The sequence below is a fragment of the Pogona vitticeps genome, chromosome 1 (assembly GCF_051106095.1).
Source record: "Pogona vitticeps strain Pit_001003342236 chromosome 1, PviZW2.1, whole genome shotgun sequence".
In the NCBI taxonomy this organism is placed as follows: Eukaryota; Metazoa; Chordata; class Lepidosauria; order Squamata; family Agamidae; genus Pogona; species Pogona vitticeps.
The window spans coordinates 183,255,897-183,273,818 of NC_135783.1; the positions used below are offsets into that span (position 1 = coordinate 183,255,897).

A 17,922-nucleotide genomic window follows, 5' to 3' on the forward strand; every position below is an offset into this window, starting at 1 on the left:
ACCTTTCTGGAGTTTCCTACTCAGGTAGGACACTGGATGCTGGTCACCATTCTCATCCTCCTGGCAAAGAACTGCTCCTACCCCGCTGTTAGACGCATCGGTGTAGATGATGAACTCCCGGTCGAAGTCTGGAGCACGCAGCACTGGATAGTTGATGAGCGCCTGCTTCAACCTCTGGAACGCCTCCTCACAGTCGCTGGTCCACGGGATGCGGTCATCAGCCTTCTTCCTCGTCAGATCGGTCAGCGGAGCCGCAATCTCGCTAAACCTCGGAATGAACTTTCTGTAGTAGCCCACCAACCCAAGAAATGATTTGACTTTTTTCTTGGTGTTGGGTCTAGGCCAATCACGAACGGCTTCTATTTTGGCCTCTAGGGGTTTTATCACTCCTCCCCCTACCATGTGACCCAAGTATTTTATTTCTGGGCTACCCAGCTGACACTTGCTCTCTTTGCAGAGCCTAGGCCAAAGCACTTCCTCCCCTGGGTCAAAGTGCCTCTCCCTGCCTTCCTGGTCATCCCAAGTTTTCTTTCTGACCTTTTGAGCTTGCAGGGTCTCTGCTGCTAGCTCTAGGTTTCTCTTTAGGTCATTCATCAAGGTGTCTATGTATGTCACAACGTCTTGTGGGTCATCCTGGGTGATCTGCTCCCAATTTTGTTTGATCAAATCAAGGGGCCCTTTCACCCTTCTCCCAAATAAAAGTTCAAACGGACTGAACCCGGTACTGGCTTGTGGCACTGATCGATAAGCAAACAAAAGGGATTGCAGCTTCTGGTCCCAATTGTTTGGATTCTCTGCCAAGTAAGCCCTAATCATGCGCATTAGAGTCCCATTGAACTTCTCAGTTAACCCATTACTTTCAGGGTGATAGGCAGTGGTTTCCTTGTGCTTAATTCCACAGATTTGCCATAAGCGTTTCATGAGCTTCGATGTAAACGATGCGCCCAAATCTGTGATTATTTCTGAGGCAAATCCCATCCTGGACATATACCCCACCAAGGCATCTGCCACTGTGTTAGTTTCAATGTTAGTCAAGGGAATGGCTTCAGGGTACCTCGTGGCATGGTCCACAATGGTGAGAATGAACCTGTTCCCCCTCTTTGTGGCCTTGGGCAAAGGTCCCACAATATCCACCCCTATGCATTTGAACGGAGTGTCAATCACAGGCAAAGGGCACAACTTTGCTTTGGTCCTGTCGCGGCTATTCCCCTGCCTTTGACACACATCACATTGTTTACAGAACTCCCTGATCTGCTTCCCTATTTCAGGCCAGTAAAAATTCTGTGTGATTCTCTGCTGTGTTTTGTTCACCCCTAAGTGTGCAGCAAACATGTCAGAGTGCCCCCTTTGTAAGATCATGGGGCGATACTTTTCAGGTACCACCAGCTGACTTCGGATCCCATCTCCCCCTTTTGAGATATTCCTCAGGGTCTCTCTATACAAAATCCCCTTTTTCTCTAGAAATCTCACTGGGGTTTCAGGTGTTAGCTGGGCGTCAGTCACCTGTTCAAAACACTTTTGGAGAGTGGCGTCTGCCTTTTGCTCTTGGCCAAATCGGCTGTCTGTGGTTAAGGTTTCCACCACAGCTTCTGAACTCCCCTCTGCTTCCGTCTCTGGCTCATCATTACCCCCCTGAACTGTCCCCGTGGTGGCTTGTGAACGTGTAATCACTAGCACCCGTTTCACATGTTCAGCCAGGTCATTTCCCACGAGCACGGCTGCTGGCAGAGTCGATGAAATCGCTAGCCGCCAAACTCCCCTCCAGCCTTGAAAGTTCACAGGTACCTCCGCTACTGGCAGTGAGATCACCTGCCCCTCAATCCCTGCCACCTTCATGCTCTCATTTGGGATTATATATTCCCTAGGAATAATATCTGGATGGCACAGGGTCACCTGGGAACAAGTGTCCCTCAGCCCCCGATACTGATGGTCAAGTATTCCTACGTCCACCCCTGCTGTTTCAAACAACTGAGAATCTGTTCTCACGAGCAAGCAGCGCTTGACCTCCCCAAGAGGACCATTTTCCTCAGCCTGATCAGCAGATGTACTTGTTCCAGATTGAGTAGCCATGGCAACAGGCTCCCTCAGTGACAAGGAGCTTTGCTCTTTCTGGACACAGAACACAGCTTTTGGCTTGGTTCCACTCGAATCCTGAGGCACAATTCCTTTTAGCTGTTTTAATTTCTCACACTCTGATATTAGATGGCCCTTTCCCTGACAGAAATAACATTTTCTGCTATATTTTGAGTCTTTCTCATCTTGTTTTGGTTTTCCCTCCAAAATCTGAGGTCTTGGTTTCATGTCTGAGGGCTTCCCTTCACCATGGGTCCCTCCCCCTTGCTGGCTTTTCCCTGGTCCCTGAGAGTACTTGCTGTAGGTTTCTTTAGGTTTTCCCATCGATTTCCCCTCACCCAAGGGCTTTCTTATCTGGTAAATAAAATCTGCGATCTCTGCCGCTTCGGCCACAGATCTAGGTTTCCTTTCCCTCACCTGGAATTTCAGTTCCCCATGCAGGACTGAATAGAACTGTTCCAGCGCTATCAAGTCTTTGAGCTGCTGAAAGGTCTCTGTCCCCTCCTGAGATAGCCATTTCTCTAGCAGCCTCACCAATTGGGCCCCCACTTGGGTAAAAGTCTGCTCTGGTTTCTTGGTGAGTGACCTGAATCTCTGCCTCAGCTGTTCCGCATTTATCCCATGTCTGGCAAACACCAGTTTTTTAAACTCTGCAAAATCTTTCATCAGTTCCTCTGGCATCTCTGCATAGACTTCTGCAAGGCTGCCACTGATTAAAGATCGCATGATGGTCATCTTCTCAGTTTCCCTTACTGAGAAGTCCACAAACGCTCTTTCCACTAGGGAAAAGAACACCTCAGGACAATCTCCCTTGTGGTACACAGGGAATTTCTTCAGGTCAGCTTTAGACAATTGGCCTCCCTCAGAATCCCTATTGTTATTATTGTTCTGATTCATCAGTTCCAATTTTCTTAACTCAAACGCCATTTTCTCTCTCTGCAATTCCCTCTCCATTTCCATTCTCTCTCTCTCTCTAATCTTTCTTCTTTTTCCAATTGCCTTTGTTTCTCTTCCCTTTCTATTTCCCTCATCCTCAGTTCATGCTGTTGGGCTATGAGCATTTTCCTGAGTTCTGGGTTCTGTTCTCCCGTGCTGTCACCCTGCACTGAGCCAAATTCATCCTCAGAACCTTGGTCAACCTGGGGGTCTTTCACTTCACCCATTTCTGCCATTTGGCTTCGAGTCAAGGGCATAATCCCCCCCAGAACAGGCTGCTTTCAAAGTCAAGCCTCAAAATAAAGCGACCACTTTTTTTTTTTTTTTGCCTCAGAACCAGCTTTCTTATAGATTGCTGCTGTTCTTCAGCACTAACTTGCAACAGTTGCGAGCCAGAGTCTACCCCCCTCTGCTAGGCCTCTCAGCAGGCAGGCTAGATCACTGCTACTACACAGTTTTGCCTCAGCTTTTTTTCCCGCCAAAACAAGTTACCTCAGAGCTCCCTAATCTAGTCCCCAATCTGAGGTTACACGTTCTTCTACTAGCGCACCCCCCCGTGAGGTACACCTAGAAGATTACCTACGTGCTCTCAGATTGTCCCTGACTAGACCCCCCTTGCTCTGGGCACACTTGCCAAGGCTTTGCTGTACCACTGGACAACTGGACCAGTCGTATCCCACACGCTGGACACCAATCAATGTGACAAACCCAGACCTACTGGGATATGCCACAGTTTCACTAAGCTGCCACCAACCATTCCCTATAAGAAGTCACACAGACCAGGGATGGATTTTCAACAAATAAAGGAATAAGGTTTATTTAAAACAACACACAGGGAAAATAAAATGATCAAATGAATAAGATACAGTAACGTGGCTTAGTCTCAATCATACATACACACAGTTTGGTTCACACAGAACACTTAACTTGAAGCACAGACCCTGAACCTATCAGTTCTGGCTAACCATACAGACACCTGAACCTATCAGGTTGGTACTGACTGACACACAGTAGTACCCTGTCTGACACACAGACTCCCACTCAAGCTTCTTCTTCCCAGCTTCTCCTCCTTCAGCTCTACATATATATACAGTACAGCCCCTCCTCCTGATGTCCCGCCTTCCACTCCCCATAGGATGGAACTTTCCCTCCAAACCCATGACAGACAGGTAACATCAGTGCTGTATGTAACAGACAGCATCACCTGCAGTTGGTGAAAAGGAGATGTAGAGCTGGGTGTCATCAGCATATTGATAACACGAGGTTCCATACCCCCTGATGACCCCACCCAGCGGCCTCATATACTGTAGATGTTAAACAGCATTGGGGAGATAATCGACCCCTGTGGGATCCCACAATTGAGATTCCACGGGGCCGAGACATTCTCCCCAAGCTGCACTCTCTGGGGTCGGTCCTCCAAGAAGGCACGGAGCCAGGCTAACGCCAAGCCCCCAATTCCCAACTCAGAGAGCCTCCCCATGAGGATACCGTGGTCGACGGTATCAAAGGCCGCCGAGATGTCGAGGAGAACCAACAGAGACATTTTGCCCCTGTCAGCCTCCCTCAATAGGTCATCATACAGGGCGACCAATGCCGTCTCTGTACTGTGGCATGGCCTGAAACCCAACTGAAATGGATCCAGGGCATCTGTTTCATCCAAGTGTGCCTGAAGCTGGTCAGCAACCACCCTCTCGACCACTTTGCTCATGAAAGAAACATTGGTGATGGGCCTATAATTGCCAATCTCGTCCACCGCCATATTAAGTTTCTTTCTAATGGGCCTAATGAGTGTCTCCTTGACAAGGAAAGACCCATTTATTATCGCAGTGGCCCATTCTGTTGTTTGCAGCCTGCCTGCTTTGATTAGCCAGGCCGGGCAGGGGTCAAGGGAGGAGGTGGTAGCTCGACAGCGATCAAGCACCTTGTCTACAGAATCAGGCGTCACAGGCTGAAAGGAATCAAGAGTTACCGGGCAAGACGGAGTGCTGGACATCTCAGCTCGACTCACTGTATTCAAAACAGGAGAGTCAGAAGTGCTTTCAGATACTGTTATAAGGAAAACCTAATTTCTTATTTCTTTTGTGATCTTTGTGACTCACATAATGGGTCTCACAACCACGCAGATCCTAACCCTAAGTCTTGTCTCAGTGGATTTTAAAAACAGTTTGTCTTTCTTCCAGCTAGGGTATATTAGCAGCGTGACAGCAGGTGGCAGTAACTGTTTGGCTTTGGTGGACAAAAACATTATGGGATACATTGCTAGCTTGCATGAGTTGGCTTCAACAGAGAGACAGTTTTACTCCAAACTAAGTGCTATAAAGTCTCAAGTTCTCCGACCCCTCTTGGGATTAGGTAAGAAATTGTATTTCGCAGCTTTATTTTCTGCCTCTGACTGAGTGTGAAGATTTAAGCACCACTGCCTTTTATTTGCATTCCTTTGAAAGAGAGTGCCGTTGTCAATCTTGCTGTCTGCTTTACTGTGGTACCCAGACCTCTCTAATCAGGGATCCTGCCCCCACCAGCCGTGCATTGTGTTTGCCGAGCTACCTTTGTGCTCACTCGGCGCAGTGCTGCATCTCCCGCTGTTCCCAGATAGAATGCCACTCCTTTAATACTTAATACATCACTGCTCTCTTACCAGCTGAGCCTTGGGGCTTCGCTAGCAGCCGTGCACTCTATATTTTACATAGCTGCAGTATCTTTGAATTCACTCCTACACTCCACAGCAGGCTTCCAACCCTCAGGCAAGACTTCTGCTGCCTTCTTCATGGCCACCCAGTCCTTGCAAATTCTCCCTTAAGCTTCTCACACCTGCTGATCTCCTGCTGCTCGTCCAGACCCCCCCTCCCTTCTCTAGCACAACTGTTTCTCTCCTAACCTGTGTGTGGAGGGTAACTATCTCATGCTCTTAGCGTAAAGTGCCCTGGCTTTATGCTTTTGTCCTGATAAGCAAGTTTCCTTCAGCAAGAACAACATAAATTGGTCACTGGTTAACAGTGTTCTTTATGAGCTTGTGTAAAATTAATGCCCTGATAACCTTGGTTTATTTCTGTTTCTGATTTATGAGCCAGTAATGATTTCACATCCAAGTATCCTTGTACACATATGTATGGCTTGCTTTGTTCTTTTGCAGATAATTTAGGTGCTGCTTCAACCATCAAGCTCTTGCAAGAAATGGCAAGTACGTTCAGCAAGCTGTGCTACCTAATAGGTCAGCATGGCGCCTCTTTGACTGCCTTTCTGAAAGGTTTAAAAGAGGCAAAGAACTTGGCTATCCTGAAGCATTCAAGTCTCTTTTTGGAAAGTTACACCGAGCAAGTATCGAAATTTATCATTCTCGTTTTCTGGAGATTTTATGGTTCTGTGCAGAAGAGGGTGGGAAATGGGTATAGTATGGATATAGTTAAAGAAAACCCCAAGTGCATAGAGTTTTTCAAAGGATCGTGCTTAATGGACTCAATCCAATTGCTACAGCTTGAACAGGCCATCTGAATTAGTTGGTGAGTGCCAACTCTTCATTTGCGTAAATAGTGCAATAGGTTTTCTTTATTTGGGACCAGCTGTTGGACTTAGTTCACTGTGTTCCGTGTTAAGCACTTGGACCCTAAGGCTGCCCTCAGTCTTTGTCAAAATCCTAAAGCAGACTGCTTGAGCTATAGTGCTTCAGGCAATAGGCAGAGAATGAAGCCACCCTTCAGCACAGAAACCTCATGACTACATTCATGGCTGAGTTATTATGAAAAACAGAAGAACTGGGTATTTTAAATTCACCAACATAAATTACCTGCTTCTGTGGATTAAATGGAATATTAAAGCTGCTACTCATTAATCTTTTAACGAGGTAGTCCAGCAAGAATTCATCCTGTGAAATTTCTGCTCATTTCAGTGCAGCAAATAAGTGAAGGTGTGCAAGCCAAGGTATAAATTGACGTTGTGCCCAGAAAAGGTGCTTGGAAGATTGCATTCTTTGTAACATTTCCGTTGTTCAAAAATGGGGGGTGGGCACAGTATATTTTCATCTTACCTTTTTGAGGTAGGATTTGACATTGCCCAGCTTCACTTCTTCAATTATTTGAGATGCCTTGGCTCCCACGGGAGGTTCTGCATGCTGTGTTTTCCATCTACGGGCTTCTCACAAATGTTGTGGGGTGGCGGGGAAAGCTAGCATCCAGAAGAGCCACAATTTGGGCACAGGGTGTTAGTCAGCAAACTGGGAAAGAGCTATGTTGCAAAGATAATGTGGGCAGGGTCTGGGCAGTATTGGTTAAGGTTGATTTGGGCCAGAAGAGGTTCTTTTTGCCCAATCCTTGGCCACTCCCATCCAGCGAATTCATTATGTTGTTGTTTTTAAATGCCAAGTATTCTCACTTTTCTTCAATTTCTCTGGTTTAGGTATTGCACTTCCTTGACCAATTTTCTGGTAATGGGAGGATTTTCACTTCTTGCCAAACCAGCAATGTAAGTTGTCCTGAGGTTGAGTCCATCCATCTGTGTTTGGGGTGATATTTGCTGGCAAAAGCCAAAAGGAAAGTGCAGTGCTCATATACATCACCCCACAGTGCTTAAAGCACCCTTTGGGCAGTTTACAATTTAATTATACAGGCTACATGTTGCCCCCCTCCCACGGGCTGGGTACTCAGTTTTACCAACCTCAGAAGGACAGAAGGCTGAGTCAACCTCAAGCCCAAGTCTCTTTTTAAAAGACTTAATTCTTTTAAACTCTACGCCTGGTGTTGTTGAACGCCAGGTCTGTATCTAATAAAACCCAACTGATTTATGATCTTATCTTGGAGGAAGATGCAGACCTGGCCTGCATAACGGAAACATGGATTGGCGGAGAGGGGGGTCCCCCCCTAGCTCTTATTTGTCCGCCTGGTTATGCTGTCCAACACCAGGGTAGACTGGAGGGACAGGGAGGGGGAGTAGCCATCCTCTATAAGTCCACCTTGGAGGTGGTTAGGCGCTCCTCGGTGGTAAAACCGGGTCTTGAGGCTCTCCACGTGTGGATTGGGGCCAGGGACGGTATTGGGATCTTGCTGGGTTACCGTGCTCCCCGCGACCCAGCCATTTCCCTACCGGAGCTGGTGGACTTTGTCTCTGCGGCACTGCTGGGTTCCCCGAGGCTACTAGTCCTGGGGGACTTCAACGTGCATGCGGGGGCAGAAACGTCCGGACCAGCTCTTGAGTTCTTGGAGACCATGGCCTTCTTGAACATGTCCCAGCATGTCAATGGCCCTACACACGTGGGCGGCCACACATTAGACCTGGTCTTTTTCACCAATGGGAGCGAGAGTGGTCCGATGGTGACTGACCTCGAGTCGGTCCCCTTGTCATGGTCGGATCACCACCTAATAAAGTGTACCATCAAGATGGCTCTCCCCCCTCGCAGGGAGCAGGGACCTATTGTTATGGTCCGCCCTCGAAGGCTACTGGATCCGATTGGATTCCAGGATGCCATGAGAGGGGTTACGGCTGACCTGGCTGGCGCTCCTGTCGAGGCTCTGGTTGACGCCTGGTTCACAGCCGTGGCTAGTGCCGTAGACACGATTGCGCCTAAACGCCCTCTCAGCCGCAGAGATCGCCCGGCGCCCTGGTTTAACCAGGATCTCCGGATGTCGAAGCGGGTCAGGAGACGGCTAGAGCGCAAATGGAGAAAGGACCCGACGGTTTTTAATCGCATAGCTGTTAAGGTCGCTACTAACCTTTACCAGGCCAAGGTAAAGGCTGCCAGTCGAACATACCTCGCTAACCGGATAAGCGAGGCGTCTAATCAGCAGGCGGAATTATTCCGTATAGTACGTGACCTATCCGGAATTGGCCCGGGTGATAGGCCTCCCCCTAGTTTTACACCGGACCAATTTGCAGCATTTTTAAAATCTAAAGTGGAGGCCATCCGCCGGGACCTCTCCCCTTTTTTGAATACAGTGAGTCGAGCTGAGATGTCCAGCGCTCCGTCTTGTCCGGTGATTTTTGACTCCTTTCAGCCTGTTTCGCCCGACACTGTGGCCAGGACGCTTGATCGCTGCCGTGCTTCCACCTCCTCTTTGGACCCTTGCCCGGCCTGGCTAATCAAGGCAGCCAGGCCTTCAACAACGGAATGGGCTACTGTAATAATTAATGGGTCTTTCCTTGAGGGCAGATTTCCCTCTGCCCTCAAGGATACACTCATTAGGCCCATAAGAAAGAAACCTAGTTTGGCGGCGGACGAAATTGGCAATTATAGGCCCGTCGCCAATGTTTCTTTCTTAAGCAAGGTAGTCGAGAGGGTGGTGGCCGATCAGCTTCAGGCGTTCCTGGATGACACAGATGCCCTGGATCCATTCCAATCGGGCTTCAGGCCGCGCCATGGAACAGAGACGGCATTGGTCGCCCTGTGTGATGACCTGTTGAGGGAGGCCGACAGAGGCAAAATGTCTCTGCTGGTCCTCCTCGATATCTCAGCGGCCTTCGATACCATCGACCACGGTATCCTCCTGGGGAGGCTCACCGAGTTGGGAATAGGTGGCCGGGCATTTGCCTGGCTCCGTTCCTTCTTGGAGGACCGTCCCCAGAGAGTACAGCTTGGGGAGAATGTCTCGGCCCCGTGGAGCCTCAATTGTGGGGTTCCACAGGGGTCGATCATCTCCCCAATGCTGTTTAACATCTATATGAGGCCGCTGGGGAGGGTCATCAGGGGGTGTGGAGCCCTGTGCCATCAATATGCGGATGACACGCAGCTCTACATCTCCTTTTCTCCAACTACAGGAGATGCCGTTCTGTCCCTTCAGCGCTGCCTGGAGACCGTTCGGGAATGGATGCAGGAGAATGGGCTGAGGCTGAACCCGGACAAGACGGAGGTACTGAGGGTGGGTGCTCCCACAGTTGGGGATTTGGGAAACTCCCTCATTTTTGGGGGAGTGACCCTGCCTGCCAGGGATGGAGTTCGCAGCTTGGGGATTCATCTGGACCCGGCGCTTACTATGGAAACCCAGGTGGCGTCCGTGGTCCGCACCACATTTTTCCATCTTCGGCGGATAGCCCAGCTGCGACCCTACCTTGATGTGGGGGCTCTCAACACTTTGGTACATGCGCTTGTAATCTCAAGATTAGACCACTGCAATGCGCTCTACGTGGGGCTACCTTTGAGGCTGCTGCGGAAACTACAGGTGGTGCAGAATGCTGCGGCCAGATTACTCAGTGGAGTGAGAAGATACCAACATATCTCGCCCACTCTGGCCGCATTGCATTGGCTGCCCATCCGATTCCGCATCGACTTCAAAGTGTTGATGCTTACTTACAAAGCCCTAAACGGTTTAGGACCTCAATATTTGGTGGAACGCCTTCTCCCACCTAGATCTACCCGTGTCACCCGTGCGAGCCAGGAGGTGAGGCTGAGGAGCCTGACGCCGAGAGAGGCCCGGAAGGAAAAGACCAGAAATCGGGCCTTCTCGGCGGTGGCTCCTCGCCTCTGGAACAACTTACCTCCTGAGATTCGCGCGGCTCCCTCGCTGGGCATTTTTAAGAAACAATTGAAAACACTGATGTATAGGCAGGCTTTCCCAACAGATAATCCCTGACGATTTTTCTTTTATATTCTTTGATTTCCATTTTTGTCTATTTGTAATGTTTTTAATAATTTTATTGTTGCTCTAATTGTAAGCCGCCTAGAGTGGTCTAGTATGACCAGATAGGCGGGATAGAAATAAAATAAAATAAATAAATAAATAAATAAATAAATAAATAAATTCAAGTCTGAGTCAAGTCACCAATGGAACTTAAGTTGGACTTGACAGCTAGTCACAACTTGTGAGTCCCCATCCCTGTTGCCTACTTCTGTGTTGTTTCATGCTGTTTCTGGTAACAGTGAGGGGCTGCTTTACTCTTGTGTGTTTTTTCCTCATAGGCCTGTGCTCCTGTGGGAAAAGATGGAACAAGAGATGCCCTCTAGTAAATAATTGTCCATATACCAGCATGTTCTGGTTAAGGTTATTGGTCTGCCCATTGGATTGGGGCAAGCACACTCACACAACAGAAGCAAGCAGACCTGGCTGCATGCTCTGCATTCCACGATATATTCCTAGCCAATCCTTACTTCTCGCTGTCTCTCCCCCACCGCCCCCAATTCCAACTTGTGTGGTGATGCCTCCCATCATTCCTCTGGCTAACTGTTGCACTAGTTAGCCTCTGTTTAACTACTTTAAAGGTCTGGATTCTGATGCAAAGCAGAATTACAGTAGCCAGAGGCAGTACCCTAGGTGCCCTATGTGTCCCCACTCTCTGAAGCAACTGCCTGCCCAACAAAGATGTACATGGGCAGCTGAAAGAAAAAGCCAAAATGCAGACTGAGAGTAGAGGCAGAGGGAGGGTGCCACCATTAGTGCTCCTGAGCATCTGCAGCTTGCCTGCGTCCAAAGGCTGTGGTTTGTTGGCAGCTAGAGGGAGCATTTGCAGGATAGGGGTGGTGAACGTCTGAAAATATGCAGGGTGTCCCTTGAAAATATGCAGGCAGTCCCTGTGACAATGCGGGGGGGTGATAGCTTCCTTTAGCCCTAAATTGTTTTGCTCATTTTGGCAATCCAGTCAGAAGCACTGAACCCCTCGCCATAACAGTTTCCCTGTTCTCAAGTCTCTCATTGACTTTCTCTCTCTCTCTCTTTGCATTTCTTCTGCTTTACTGATTCCATAGACTACAATTGCCTAAGCCAGCTGAGCCAGGAGGCAAGGGCGGGGGTTGACTTTGTTGTGCCTCAGGGACACTCATCACAAAGGGTGCAGCAGTCATTAGGTCTGTAGAACTGTTGCAAGTGTAGAATGGAAAGAGATTTTAAAAGACACCCACTAAAATTGGTAGCAGCATATGTCCTTCTCTAACTGGGAGGAGGTCACAAGTGGGGCACTCCAAGACTCAGTCCTGGGCCCGGTGCTCTTCAATATTTTTATTAATGACCTGGATGAGGGAGTGCAGGGAATGCTTATCAAATTTGCAAATGATACCAAATTGGGTGGAATAGCTAATACCCTAGAAGGCAGAAACAAAATTCAAAATGACCTTGATAGGATGAAGTACTGGGCTGAAAGCAACAGAATGAAATTTAACAGGGATAAGTGCAAAGTACTGCACCTCAGGAAAAAGAAACCAATTGCACAGTTTACAAGATGGGGGATACCTGGCTCAGCAAAACTAAGAGCAAGGAGGATCTTGGAATTGTTGTAGATCACAAGCTCAGTATGAGCCAACAGTGAGAGGTAGCTACAAAAAAGGCCAATGCTATTTTAGGCTGCATTAATACACATATAGTTTCCTAATCCTGCCAGGTGCTAGTCCCCCTTTATTCAGCAATGGTTAGGCCTCACTTTGAGTACTGTGTCCAGTTCTGGACACAACACTTCAAGAAGGATGCTAACAAACTGAAACAAATTCAGAGGAGGGCAACAAGGATGATCAAGAGGCTGGAAACTAAATTTTATGAGGAAAGGCTGAAAGAATTAGGCATGTTTAGCCTTGAGAAAAGAAGACTGAGCACTTTTCAAATATTTGAAAGGCTGCCATACATAGGAGGGACCAGATCTGTTCTCGATCAGCCCAGAGTGCAGGACATGCAACAATGGGCTCAAATTAAAGGAAGCCAGATTTCGGTTGAATATCAGGAAAAACCTCCTAACTGTTAGAACAGTACAACAGTGGAACCAGTTACCTCAGGAATTCAAGAAAAACTTGGATAATCACCTGGCCAATATGCTTTGATGATATTCCTGCACTGAGCAAGGGGTTGGACTTGACTTTTCTATGATTCTATTCCTTTCATTTCCACATGGTTTTCTAGTATCTGGGGTATAGGCTGAAATCTTTTTGCTAGAAAGATCCACTAGAATAGGCACGTTGAATCCATGGGGATTTAGTGAATCAGTTCCTCTATGAGTGGCATTGATTCAAATGGGCCTCTAGCTGTGACTTTAGTAAATCATAACTAGAGTAGGCCCATTTGAATCAATGGAAATTGTGGATAAGTTGACTCACCAAATCCCCATTGAATCAATGGATCTACTTCAGTGAAATTTTCAGTCTAAAGAACAGGATTTCAGCCACCGTGTCTTTCTAGTTCCAATTTTGCCATTCCTAGTACTGTTGTTTCTCTTTTTCAGTGTCCCAGAAATCAGGGTTATGACAAAGGAATGCGAAATTTTATTGGGATGTAATGGTGAACTATTCAAGTTCTGCTATTTGTGTAGTCACACACATACAAAAAGAATTTTGCCTTTTAAAATTAGTGCACTGAGAGAGGAACACAGATTTAACTGGTATTGTCAGGTTTGGCCTAAATTCTGCCACAAATAATGGAATTACAGCAAACATCAATGGCACGTGAATACTAATCTCAAGTATGGTATGTAGTAATAAGGACCTTACCTGGTGACCAGCATCTCATTAGGCAACTCTGTTTTTATTATATATGTGGGAAACCACAGAAGTGTTTTCACGACTTGTTCAACAATGCTAGTCAAAGGCCGCAGGAATGTCTCTTTATGTACAATGGCTGTATGTTCAGAATGAGAGATTGAGGCAATGAGATCCTTTCTTCCGTATATGAATGTCACTGGTTAATTGTATCTTCTCTGACTCTATGCTCTTTTAAGTAATTCACTGTTAAAGGGAAGAAGAAACTCACCAGGATTCATTGTCAGGCAACTTTTGCTATATTTCCTTTGAGATATTAGCTGAGACTTGGTCGTAATGATAGCTCTGATAGTCCTTGATGCTTGTGTATTGTGAGTTCCAAGTGTTGATCTCAAAGCATTTAAAGAATGCAAACTATCCAGATGGTTAGTCTGTGTAGTGGCCATGAACTGAAGGGTTCTGATAAAAACAGCACCTTTTTTCTTCCATGTGGTTAAAAAATGAGGAGTTGTGGAACCTGGGAAAGTCTCTGTGTTTGATGCTTCTTTGGCAGCACCTCATTAATCATGTAGAGTGGCCCTGCTGTTTGGTTCCCTAGCTACTCTTTTGTTCAAAAAGCTTTGATTTTTCTCCTCTGCCTTGCTTGCTCCTTTCCAGATTTTCACCTTCCTAACTTGTTTCATAGCTGTATGAATATAGGGATAGCGGAGTCTCTAGATGGAGCCCACAGTACAGAGGAAGGCAAGATTAGTAAACTTTTTATCTTCACTATTGTGCTCTAGCATGGTATTTTAAATTCTTTCTTTCTGGTCATCACTCAGAAAACAAAATACTCTCTTTCCATTTCTGGACATATGATAATACGGTTTCCTGTTGAATGCAAAGTCATGTCAGGTTCCTTCAGCAACGCTAAAAAGTAGATGTACTTGGATAAGAGTCAAGCAATGCCTATTGAAACATGTATAGTTAATAAAGAATTTCCCCCCATTTGATTCCTAATAGAGCCATGCTGCTTCTAATAAGAAATTCAAATAGACATAAATTTGTGCCCAGACCAACTTGTGGTTGGGACTCATTGTGGAAAGTTAGTCATCATTAACTTTACTTCCACTGAATTATGTGCGGTCTACGTAGAGTCTAGATCTAATCTGTGATTGAAAAGAAGGATATGTAGTCATCCATAGCTAGCTTACAGTGGTGGGAGCCCAAAATTTTGAGTTGACCTCCCCACTGCGGGCTATTAGCCATCTGAATAGTCGTCTATAGGCTGACCCAAAGAATGGCCCAAAGAGGCAACATACTTCCACTGCTGAAGACAAATAGGTTCCATTCTACTTGTAAGGTACCAGATGGAAAACCACCTCGGAACCATGCATTAGCTGCTCTGAGCAACTCAGAGAAAAAGTGTGGTATACATGAAACATAATAGTTCCTTAAAATGAATGTTAGTAACATTAAAATCTAAAAAATGACTGCCCAACTATTTCTTTGCCACAATAGAATAAGTGTTTTATACTCAAAATGCTTGCTTCTTTTAAAAGTGTGACTGAAATTCATCATATAGCTATTTGTTTCTAGCATTTTTATTACTAAATGCCAACACCAAAGCATCACAACACATCTGTTTTTCTTTGTAGGGATTTCTTAAGTAAAAACCAGGCATGGCTTCAGGATCTTTCAGAGACAGCCGAGGAAGCTCAGCCATTAGTGGAAGTTCTCAATGCTCTGTTTTTCTTGCCACTCAGGCGACTTCATACTTATGCTAGAGTTTTGCTAAAGCTTGCAACATGTTTTGAAGTGGTAAGTAGATGGATATTGTAGTTTCATTAAGTAAAAATAGTTCAGTGTTTTTAATATACGTACTATGTGATTAATAAAACATACAATGAAAATACTGTGGCAAGAATCCAGCGAATGCTGGAGGTTCCACTGACAGAAATGCTTCCATCAATGGGACTGAGTAGAAGAGAAAGATTCCCACCTCTTCCTTCCTTCCCCCCCCCCGTGTGTACCCCAAAACTACCTCTGAATTCTCCACAATCACTTGTTAGGTATTGTGAGGGTCTGTAAGGAGAAAGGGGGGAAGTGTGTACACATTAGCAAGTATCCACCATAGATAGAGACATGCTATTCCCCCTTTATTGTTTTTATTTTTATTGTAGCTGCTGGGTTTGCACGTATGCACACAAACGTACACAAATTATACTGTTCATTAGAATGAGGAAAAATGTAGGTAGAAGTGAATTTTTTCTGAGGAGCACAGGAATTGGCCAGGAAATGCTTTTGGTTCACAACACGTAAGAATTTCAAAAACCTCTGAGGCTTAGGTGCTTTGCATATTTGGTTTATAGTCATGGTTCCAAATGCCTGTAGCTATTAACTTCTTCACCTATATTAATTACTCTATGTAGTATGGAATAGTAACCCTAAATTCAATGAAACTTTTACATGAGTCAGTAATCTGGAGATTCTTATGCTCTGTGGCAGGGGTCTCCAAACTTTTCAGCATGAAGGCCACATCATATATTTTCCACTTTTTTTTAGGGTCAAAGGAACATGCACACATGCATATGCATGGACTGAACGGACATGAGCTTGTGATATTTGCCAGGCTGGATAAAAAGGCAAGGCATGCCCTATGGGGCCTGCGGGCTGTAGTTTGGAGACCCTTGCTCTTTGGAATTACACTATATAAAAGTTACAGTTTATTATCAGTCTGTGAGAAAGAGCCATTTAGCTGTGTAGGTTATTTCCTTCTGCCATAGGGTGAAATATATCAGAAGAGGAGCTTTTAACTGTGCAGGTTTATCTCCTCCTCTAGTTCTTCTCCTGTCTTTTCCCAGGTCATTTGCATCTTGCTGTGTTGATAATACATGCTTGTGGTTACAGAAATTATTTGTTCTAACTCTCCAAAGAGTTATTTCTCTCTCTCTCTCTCTCTCCCCTTTGTCATTCCTTGGGTTTTAAATACTTTAGTGTCAGTTGCAGTTCTCTGCTGTTTCCCCACTGCTTCATTTTCCCACTGTCTTTCTATTTTTTAATCCCATTTTCCCATTTGTTTACAGTATCCCCTGTCAACAAATCTGACAAGTCTTTTCCAGATTTACCGCAGAGTCAGACAAATCCCAGACACATCTGCTTCTCTTAAGACTGCTTACATGCTCCTTTTTGCCTTCACTGGATGCCAGTGGAGCTGTGGACAACTGCTTCCCTGCTGGCAGTGGTCACTTGAGAGCCCTTAGCTGAGTTTCTGCATAATTAGTGGATTTATAGCTGTACAAAAGAGCATCTAAGATATTGTGCAGCAGTGTCAAGTAATCCAGCACATCAATGGGAATCTCAATACAGATACAGACTTCATTGGCATGAATATCCTCAGTCCCAGAGAGAGGAATCTAAATCCATTGGTGTTCAGACAAATTCAGCATAGATTCAGCTTGATGTTGGTGGACCTGTTTTCATTCAGCAGCTACATGAAATTCTTTACCAGGTTCCAGAAGAGCAGGGTGGGAAGTCAGGATACTTTCCCAATATCCTGGCCACCCAGTATTCACTATGCCTTTCCTCCAGTTCCTCTGATTACCAGAGTCCTCCGTGAGATCCCATGAGAGCAAGCCATGGCAATTCCAATAGCTCCTCGCTGTGCATTCGGGCTGAGGTTTTCTGAAATCTTCCACCTAGCAATCAAGATTCCACTATCTTTCCAGTTCTGCTATACCTCCTAACACAGGGACCATTTGTCATCCTCATTCAGATTGGCTCTGCTTAGCTCATAAAGATAGATTCCTACTTGAAAGTGGCTTGCTCTGACAAAGTAGTTAATAAGTCGTCTTCAAAATATCCTTCCACTCTCTGCATCTATGTGATGACTTGGGAAGCATTCCTCTTTTGCTATAGGTGGAAATCTGTTTCACATTCTTCTACAGTCGTCTCAGAACTTTTAGAGTTCCTGTTATCATTCTAGATCCACTCTTGGGGTTTGGTCTAGGGACGTCAAGCGAAGAGCCAACACCCTCTCTTTTGTTCTGTCCAAGCAAGGCAAGGCATCTGTTGACACCTATTCCTACTTTAAGCATTTTCATGGAGAAGTAGAGCAGCTCTCTAAAAACAATTTAGCCAGGTAGATGAGGGCCTAAGTTTCCTTGGTCTGTGAAGTTTCTCATGTTCTCAAACCTAAAAATGGCATGGCTTATTCCACCAATGTCATAGCTTCTGTGACAGTCTTTTCTGTGGATGTCTCTATAGCAGGATTTTGTAAAGTGGTGGATTGGCCTAATCCCTCAACCTTTACAGACCATTAAAGACTTGATTCATATGCTTCTGCTGAGGTTGCTTTTGCTGGAGAATCCTGCAAGTTATACCAGAGGAAAATTTTGAACCTTTTGAATACTAGTCACCTTCCCACCCTTTTTTCCTGATTGCTTGTTTAAGTCTCACCCTGATGGAGGACTCCTTCCCCCCAATGGTGTATTGGTTACTTACTGTGAAGTCCTAATGGTATCTATAAGGAAGGAAACATCCAGCCCCACCCAATGGCG

The 17,922-nt window shown here is 45.9% G+C and overlaps 1 protein-coding gene across 3 annotated transcripts in view; it reads left to right on the top strand.

The window, feature by feature from the left end:
* Window positions 1–17,922, top strand: part of ALS2 (alsin Rho guanine nucleotide exchange factor ALS2) — a 91,005-nt gene that overhangs the window by 31,302 nt on the left and 41,781 nt on the right. For all 3 annotated transcript variants that reach the window (XR_013538282.1, XM_020814474.3, XM_072978760.2), the window contains exons 10-13: window positions 5,190–5,361; window positions 6,143–6,323; window positions 7,402–7,467; window positions 15,022–15,184. Coding sequence is in view for 2 of the 3 variants with exons in the window: in XM_020814474.3 (XP_020670133.3) it covers window positions 5,190–5,361; window positions 6,143–6,323; window positions 7,402–7,467; window positions 15,022–15,184 (582 nt within the window). In the remaining variant the exon portion in view is untranslated. The remainder of the gene's footprint in view (window positions 1–5,189; window positions 5,362–6,142; window positions 6,324–7,401; window positions 7,468–15,021; window positions 15,185–17,922) is intronic.